This window comes from Aulostomus chinensis, chromosome 15 (genome assembly GCF_037954235.1).
Source record: "Aulostomus chinensis isolate RoL2024-O1b breed Wild chromosome 15, RoL_Achi_v1.0, whole genome shotgun sequence".
Taxonomy (NCBI): Eukaryota; Metazoa; Chordata; class Actinopteri; order Syngnathiformes; family Aulostomidae; genus Aulostomus; species Aulostomus chinensis.
The window spans coordinates 16852799-16861976 of record NC_141334.1 but is presented as its reverse complement, the minus strand read 5'-3'; the positions used below and the strand labels follow the sequence as shown (position 1 = coordinate 16861976).

Genomic DNA, 9178 nt, shown 5'->3' with positions numbered 1-9178 from the left:
CAGCAGTCAGCGATGTCAAACACTAAATGCCAGTTTTAGGGGGGGAAAAAATTCTCTTTTGGAGCTCAAGGAAACAGCCTGTGATGATGTGCGGATGCTTGTGAGGGGTTACTACTGTGTGTGAGACAATTAAAGCAGGGAAGCCTCCACTACAGAATATGCTGATGTACTGTATGTGCATACGTGTGTGTGTGTGTGTGTGTGTGTGTGTGTGTGTGTGTGTGTGTGTAAGAGAGAGAATGTGAAAGCAAGGTAGCACACGGTGATGCTGTTCCTCCAGAAGACACAGAACTGTCACAATCTGCACCTTAAGCACTCTCTCTTTCTCCCTCTCCATCAGTCTGGCTGTACCTCTTTCAATGTGTTTTTTTTTTTCCTTTTTAAGGGGAGAGAAATTTGCTCTAAAGTAACACAATTTTAGTCTTAGTGATTTGGTGAAGTGGCTGCTGCCCGTCTCCCTTCCATGTTTTCCTCCTTTTGCCAGTCAAGCTCATTTTCACACATCCCAGCTCACTCCCTCCTCCCTCCCTCTTTTTTGCTCTCTCTCCCCTCTCTCATGAATGTCACCTCTACTGATGGTGGCTGTTGGAATTCACGCACCCATACTCTCACAACCACTCGCTGACTTTGGATGGGAGGAGGAGGAGGAGAAAGAGGAGAAGGAGGATGAGGGAGGGGGGGGTTCAGCGAGGACTGTGGGAAAAGAGCATGCCATCGGAGGCTGAGAAGGAATGCCTGTCTGTGTCCATGTCTCTTGTCTGTGCCCGGCTTCATTTACGCAAACATCCCGCCTGCTGTTCCGCCGCTGGATTTAAGACAGCTGGATTACTGCTCGGACTCTCAGCTCATTATTCCATGCTGCCACCTTTACATGGGAGGCAAAGTTGGACCTCCATGGACTACACAAATGGTGACAAACAGTTCGATTTTTCCTGCATTTTTAAGAGCGCCCTAGCATTTAAAATGATTTCACTTTTCTTCAGTAAAAGTGTTTTTATATGTAGATTAATTTGAGCACCTTCTCTTTGGTATCCTGTATGTAAAGTAGGTTAATTATTTTGCAATTAAACATTTTGAACTTAGCTACTGAGGGAGATTTTTGATGTAAAGATGAGAGGGGATGAAAGGTAGACATATGTCTCTTTTTTTAAAGTCATTTTAACCTTGGGCTTGCTGTTATTTTCTAAAATTGAAAATGTGACTAGCACTTCTTTATGTGCTCGGCTAGTGTAAGATTTGTATTTTTTTGTCAGCGTGGAGACTTTACATTGGACTGCAGGTGAACTTGCATCTCTCCCAGTACTTCCATCTCCAAGGGAACCCTCAAACTAAACTCTTTCCTGTTAACCCAGTTAGACGCTCGTCTCCCTTGTGGGGGCTTCTCTAAAACGACCGTCCTACTCTGGTTTTAGAGGAAAGCAAAAGCCAAACCAGCAAAGGGGGTACTGGGAAGGAAGACACCCCCCTCCCAAAGTTGAGAGGGGGGGAAGATGGCAGCTCTCGCCAGCTCTCTCATTAGACAGAAGCGGGCGGTCAAGGACGACCAAACCAACAGACCGGTAGCCAGCAAGCGCAAGCCCTGTCCTAAGAGCAACAAGTCCTTGTGCCAGAAACAGATCCTGGTCCTGATCTCCAAGGTACGACTATGCGGGGGTCGAAAAGGTCGAAACGACAAAAGACCGGGTGAGTCACTGCTATCGTTCTCATCTTTCTCTGCTTGTTCCGAGTATCGCTCACATGTTGGGATATAATTATAAACAAAAATGCCAATGATGGAATTACATTTAATGAGGTGCCATATGTGGTCAATTTCAGCTAACATTCGATTTAATGCAAAATATTTGAAGTGAAATAACTAATGGTTTTCTTCCAATTAGAAATGAAGGAGTAAATAACTCCGTAAGCACACTGAATTGTCTTATTTTTATCACAAGTGAGTCAAGTCGAATTTAAAGAGAACTTGCAGAAAATACTGATTCACTATTATGTTCTTTTAGACGTTGTTTCAGGAAACCAGCAGAGAGTTATAAATAAAAGGGCATGATGTGCAGTTAGGAGGACTGGTGTTGAGACCTTGGTAGTCACACACCTCAGAAGTGGAGTCAAGTCTTCTGAGGTCTAGAAATATAAACTCCAGTAAAAAATACAAAAAAATATATTGGAACACAAACTAAGACAGTCACAGGGAATACTGACGGAGAGCAAATGACAACTCTTGAAGACATAAACAGATACCCGTGAATCAGGGACAACCATGGTCAGCCAGTTTTGTTTTTTCGCAGTTCACCACAATGAGGCAGCATACGTGGTAAACAGCCAACCAGTATCTTTTATGCTGCTAACCTGCTAGCTTTGTGCTATGTGAATTATTATTATCTTTTTTTTTTTTTTTTTACTTCTGCCGCTTCAAAACTCTTCTTCTGTGCTACATTGTACTGGGTGGGATACATTTAGATTTGGAGACTCTGACTGGTTGAAGTTTGTATCACCAGTTGGCTACAATACAGAGATACCACTGCGGTGGGCAATGTCTCAGTCGTCCCAGAGCTGTTGAGACACACAAACCGGCACAGGCAGGAAAAGCACGTTTATCATATCTTTCACATGTCTGACAACCTTGAAATGTTAAATCAGTGAGCTACGGATGCACAGATGCAAATTTCCTTTCATACTTTCGAATCTGTGTGTACAAGTAAGTCTGTTTTGAATGTCAGACAAGCAAGAATGCAGCTGAAACGGTTGAGGTCTTGATGAAATAAAAAAATAGATACCTCTTGGGATGCTCTATATCAAAATCCTGTTAAAGCCGCTCATTTGTGTGTCTATATGTAATATTTCTGATTGGAATAACGACAAGATTGTTTTTTTTTGTCATATTCAGCACAATCAATGAGAAAACAGATTCAGGATGGAGTGGCCAACTACACACAGGACACTTCAAAGTGTAATGTGGGGAAACATGTCAAGGTTGATGTTAAATCTTTTAGTGATGCTCTCTGCAACACAAGCAAACCTGGGGAATCTGTCAGGTTCTCTGATGTTGTCGCTCTCAGAAATGGCTTCAGCACTGAGCCTCAGAATGGACTCTTGCGTTTTGCTTTTTTCAAATGAAGAGAGTGAGTCGATGTAAAATCGTGTGCTTCCTTGATAAATAACCCTCTGACTGTTTTCCACATAATTGCCCTTTTAAAAAGGCAAACGCATTAATTTCTTCATCATTTTGCTGTATTCTTTTCTCCTTTGGTGTGACTGTTAAACTGCTGAATTATTTAATTCATGACTGAGAAGTGTTTTGCCTTATTTATGCACAATTACTAAGTCTTGTATGCTTAAGTTAAATTATGCATATTACAGAAATGTTGCTGAAAAAACATCACTCATAAAGAGGCCACATACTTTCATGGTTGACTGGGGGAGAAACAGTGAAATTGTGAGTGTTTGTTACCCCTCCGGAGCTTAACTGCATCTAAGCAGATTGATCTTGAGACTGATGAGTGACGAGCATTTGTGCTTGGTGAAGGCTTTCATCTCATTCCGCAACGCTCTGTTTACATACTGTGCTCCGAACTGTTTGATCGTCAGTTTGATATGATGCTGTACACGACTGCGGGGGAAAAGACGGAATATTACAATTTCAAACTTTGACCACCTGAAATGTGTCTTGAGTGCAGAAAGCCTGTTTGTTGGCCTTTGTGGTACTGTTGTGTAAAACGTACTTTTACATGAAGGTGGACTTTTATGTGAATTCTTTTTTTAACTATAGCTCAATACATATAAGTTTCTCTTTAATTAAATGAGAATAGCCAATTACGTCAATTTCAGTAATACAGAAACCTTAATGTGTTGATAAAACAAGGCCCCTATTTTTTAGATTTTCAAAAATGTGACACCAACAGTAACTTGCAGTACAGGTTTGCTTCTCTGAAAAATATATTGGAACCCTTATTGTGTTTTTTTTCTGTAGCATGGACAGAACCTCCTTTTCATGAAACTGTTTTTTTCTGTTGCTGTTTTGCTTTACAGATAAACACTACTAAGACAATGACTCTACACATGCTAGCAGTTATGTGAGGCTTCACTACTTGCTAAGTGCTCATGCTAGCAGGGGAATAGGCTCACAAAGACAGTACAAACATGTTGAAGTTTATGATGCATTCTGTGTTCATCGGTGTGTTCAGTGCTTGAGATAGGACACAAATGTGCCTGTATTCAAATTCAGCATTTAGAAGACATGATCTTTGCTTGGGTAACTTCATAAACATATCTTGGTTGCACTCGCTGTGGTCCCTTCATTAGGCCAACTTGTACAGTCTTGTGTTTCAAACCAGAAGCTCTGTCATTTCAAAACCAATAATGGGCATTTTTGTTTGATACTGTCAGAGAACTATTAATTTGACCACGTATTGATTAGTTTGCAGCAGTATTCAAATGGGCTGCTGTTTCAAATATTGTGTTTCCTAAGTGTCAAAAAAATCTATTTTCAAAATGTTAGTTAATAACTTGCAGCTAATGGAATCACAGAGGCGGAACTGTGAGGGCGGCGAAGCACCCAGACAGTCTACAGCTCCAACATGCCACAGTTATTCTGTGATTCATCTTCAAAACAGGAAGTGTTGCAAGCATGATTTCATTAAAAGGAATAAATAACTACTTTTGCAAGTGAAGCAATGGCTTTCCACAAACCTAACAGTGCTGGAGACACAATGTTACCTTTCTGTCTTAGGTTTGTGAATTTATATTACGGCAATCAGTTGATATAATTTACAAATTTAAAGAACTCCACAAATGTACACACACTTTTGGATCCTACCTTGCCACACTGCTTCTCTTGTGCACACTGGACTGTAGTAAATCCTGAAATAAGCATACATCAAAAGCAGTAATACATTTTGAGTCAAATCATGAACCAAAGAATCAGAAGGAAATCCAAACATGGGATACAAAAAGATTCACACCTTTAGAGTACAATTGTAACAAAATTGCAGCCCAGTTCTTCTAATGATTCCAACCAATGAAATGACTGTTAAACTGTGTCCACATCAAAGCAAAATCAATTATTCACGTTGCGTGAATAATCTTTTGCCATGGCCAAGATGCGACAGGAGTGAGGGGAGGGGCTTGTCACCTAGATTCCTCACCATGCTTGTTCCTGGCATTTCAGTTTGTATTCAGTATTTAATCCGCCATTCTCCAAGAGCCACAGCTGTCATGGTTATCACTGCTTTGTACCTGCAGTACAAAGTCCAGATAGCTTTCCAGCCAACACCATCTTGTCTCCCCAAACTTACACTGGGCACTCCTTTGTCGCATTCCGGTTGCAGGTCGATCGCGTCCGTACTCTGCTGGGTGCACAACACCCTGAGGAGGCACACAATGGTCAGTGATTAATGGGTGTTGAGATAGTGGAGTTGCGTCTCTGCCATCAGACAATCAACTGTAATTGGTTCTCATGAGGAAACGAACGGAGACGAATTGGACACAAAATTAACAAAAAGGGGGCAAATCTCACTTCATCCCGCTACCGGAATATTTTCAGCCATCAAGCTTGGCTGTGAGCACTCCTAGTAAGAGGGGTGACGGTGAGCGGTATTGAAGAACCAGGCCCAGTGTTTTGTGTTTCTACAAAGACATTAAAAAAATGTTTGAGTTTGTTTGTTAATCGCTGATAAGAGGGATTAAGACAATTCTTCTTGTAAAGATGATCAGTACCATCAGTGGTCTGAACATTTGGAATACATATTTTGTGCATGGACAGCACCCGCACATATAGCAACTGAGCAAACTCTGGCAGAATGGGGGAAAAAAATTCAGTTATACGATGAGTGACACTGGAGCGCATTGAGAGCATGAGAGTATATTGTGTGCTGCTTGTCTTTCACCAGCCGCTTGCTTGTTGTATGTTAAAACAAATAGCGCAAAGGTACAGTGGGCTGTGTACCAAGCAAGACATGGGAGTGGTTTTCCACTCTTGTCCTGCACCTGTGATGAAATTTAACATCAGATTCCTGACCAAATATTCAGTCTGGTCTACATCAGTGATGACGTACTGGCGCCCCAAGTAATGTGAGTGCAGGGGAGTAGGGAGAGGGGACAATAGCGTTTTAGCAGAGTACATGACAACCTGGCCAAGTCAGAGTGCGCTCCACAACTTCATAGTCGGCCTCAGGCCTGTCGGCGTCTCACTGACGTGCTGTGACGTACCCCGTCCCACCCCCTTAGCGACTGGATTGGATATCGGCAATCTCTATTAAGCATGATTGGACCATCTGAAAGTCGAGCTGAAGGGCCAACCTTACACAGCAATACATTATTTAGACACCAACCTGAACTGACTAACTGATTTCAATTTTTTTTTTCTGCAGTGAGTTGTTATGAACCAGCTATAGCGACAGCTGGCCTTATCAAGCCCGACCTCTTAGTTTTGCCACAAACCTTGTTAACATAGCTGAGGCAGCAGTCTTCTTCAGCAGCCCCCTCTCTCTCCACCAGCAGAGGGAAGGAGGACACAGGACAGGAGGAAGGACAGATACTGACAAATGGCTCTGCTCTTCTTTCAGGAATTTAATGCCTGGAATATTAAAGAACATTTAACTGACACTGTAAGATTTATTTCCAATTAGATATCACTGTATACCCAACTTTCTAATAGTTTTGACAGCGGCAGCAGTATAGTCTGCTGCAAATTCTAGCTGTTGATAATATATTAATTTCTTTTGATGAATGACTATCAAATTAGCTTATGGAATTATTGAAACCACTCTCCTCCACACAATTGGACACTAGCCTTTCAAGATGGGCTTATGAGCTTGCTATAAAACACCAAATCCAGCAAAATGGAACAAGTGGAATGGTCCATTAGTCATTTCATTTGGAAAATCGCAAACAGTTTTCACAGCTCTGTACACTCACTAGCACAGCTTGTGACGTTTATGCAGCCACAGTTTCTTGAACACAGTTATTTGATGGCTGTCTGGTATTCATGGCCTCTACAGCAGCAGTTATGACACTGTAAATGTTGGCAATAACAAGTTTGCAACGTACCTGCAAGAGTTTTAATATTTACACTACATTCAGGAGCTGATTGTGCTGTAGTTTCAAAGAAAATGTAAAAAGTAGGTAAATGGGGAAGTTTATATTTTGTTCGTGCTGGTGAAGTGCTATTGAAGTGAGATCGGATAACAAGTGATCACTGTGATTTATGCAGAGACACGCGTCATTGGCAAATGTGAACTGTACAGTGTTGAGGTTGGTCCACTAGTCATAATGCCAGGTGGGAACAAGGCCAAAGCGAACTGAAGAATAGTTCCACTTCATTGTCTGGAAGTTGCGAACACTGACACTGGTTTAGACATATCCTAACAGGGGGTCTCTCTGCATAGTGAACATATATGGCTGCCTGGCTCTGGTGACTCGATGTGGAGTGTTCAAGTGTTTAAGAAGTGCAGTTTTCTTATGATGCATTTGCATTTTTTTTAAGTTTAAAAAGCTTAGACTAAGCTTCCATGTTTGTGCAACTCGATTGCATAGCTTTTGTAGCATGCACATAATAGTGTGTTATTTGCACAAGTTAATACCGAGAAGTACATTTCTTCAAAACAGCCATCACTGGGTACTGCCGACACTTTAATCTTTCCTTTTATCTGTAATTCTCTAATCCATCTGTGTTTTTGAGAGGTGGAGAGTCTTCCTCAGCTGTCATATTAGCGTCACATAAGCTATATTTACTACTGCCATAAAGCAATAGGCTACTAAAATGATAGGGACAGACATAAACCCTGCTGCCTCTACATGTGGCTGGCACAAATCTCCCAGTGGATGAGAAGCATGCCAAACCACCGCACATACCTCTTTTCTAATCGCTCACCTCTGGGTGTCCTGTAATGTCCCTCACTGTCCAGGAGACCACTTCAAGTGCTGGCTGAACCGTTGAAAGAACTCCCATACTGTCAGCTGCCCTCTTTTCAGATCAATCCTGCTCATTAATGTATAGCGATTAATCAATAATCACCCTCTTAGATTGTTCAAGGTGGAGTCTGACTTGTAAAGAAAGGACATCGAACTGCCTGCCCTCTCTCTAAGTTTGATCAAATGAGCACAAAATCTTTGCACACAAATCTGCATAAAACTTAAGAAATCTTGGTCCAAACGTAATCTAACATGTGATACAACAAAGAAGACTTTGGTAGACCAGACAACCTTGAAAATGACTACATAATAAATAAGCATGAGCACCACTTAAATTTCTAATGGTTGCACCATAAAAATACATGTATGCTTTAAAAATAACAACACTATTAGCTGAGTCATCGAAAATGTACCCGTGCAAATACAGCGGAGACTTAGATGTTTTGTAGCATTGAGTGGGCTGTTTGGCATGGAGGTGCACTGTAGTATGTTGTCGGAGTAAGCATCCGAGGAGCCAGTCAACACTTGGAGCACAAATGTAGGCCCCGGCAGGCGAGGAGCAGACCAGGTTACAAGGATAGATCCAGCAGAGGATAGCATTAAGCTGACCCCAAGAGATCAGGGCCAGCAAACTCGCTTACTCAACAACACCTGATCAGACAATGCAGTGTTAGGTAGCTTCTCATCAGAACTTTACTGACTGTGACAGGGGTCAGAGGGAGCGGGGGGGCGAGAATGAGACAAAAAGGGAGGATGAGTCTGGGAAAAGTAGAGATATTATGGATGTGAGAGGAAATGGTGTTTAAATGCGGATGTGAGTGTTGGAGGGGGGATGGACATAGACAAAGAACATACAGGACGAGAAGTAGGGAGAGATAGCAGCGGAGATTAAAGGGAAGGTGGGTGGGACTGTGAATCATAAAGGAGGCATGTGGCGCAGATGATGAGATAGGAAACCATGGGGCTGGATATTAACTGTCGCTGCAAAGCATCTTCCTCCAGACATGAAGTTCTTCTCTCATTTAAAACTACATCCAGCGAGGAAGAGTGAAAAGTTCATTTTCACAATCCTCCTGGTAATTGTACTTGAAAGCTATTAATTTGTTGTACCAGATATGTTTTGAAGAGAAACAAGTTGTGCCATGGTGAGTAGCAATGCTGCTTTAAGAGTAGGAAGTGTGATGCTTTTGTATCACGTGTGAATGTGAGCTGGGAACCCGGGGACACCAGAGACAAGTGTTCGTATACTTCCTCCCACATGTAGTGAAGGTTA

At 41.9% G+C, this 9178-nt stretch overlaps 1 protein-coding gene and 1 long non-coding RNA gene across 2 annotated transcripts in view; one reads left to right on the top strand and one right to left on the bottom strand.

Annotated features, from left to right (window-relative positions):
- The first annotated feature begins 660 nt into the window (after positions 1 to 660).
- The window catches only part of fgf11b (fibroblast growth factor 11b), a 44134-nt gene continuing 35616 nt past the window's right edge, over positions 661 to 9178 (top strand). Inside the window, exon 1 of the mRNA XM_086226931.1 lies at positions 661 to 1683. Coding sequence (XP_086083057.1) covers positions 1491 to 1683 — 193 coding nt within the window. The 5' untranslated portion in view covers positions 661 to 1490. The remainder of the gene's footprint in view (positions 1684 to 9178) is intronic.
- LOC147248951 (uncharacterized) overlaps positions 3371 to 9178 on the bottom strand; it is a 44388-nt gene continuing 38580 nt past the window's right edge. Inside the window, exons 2-5 of the long non-coding RNA XR_015119522.1 lie at positions 6433 to 6568; positions 5289 to 5358; positions 4811 to 4854; positions 3371 to 3604 (exon numbers count right to left, since the gene is read on the bottom strand). This is a non-coding gene — a long non-coding RNA (uncharacterized LOC147248951). The remainder of the gene's footprint in view (positions 3605 to 4810; positions 4855 to 5288; positions 5359 to 6432; positions 6569 to 9178) is intronic.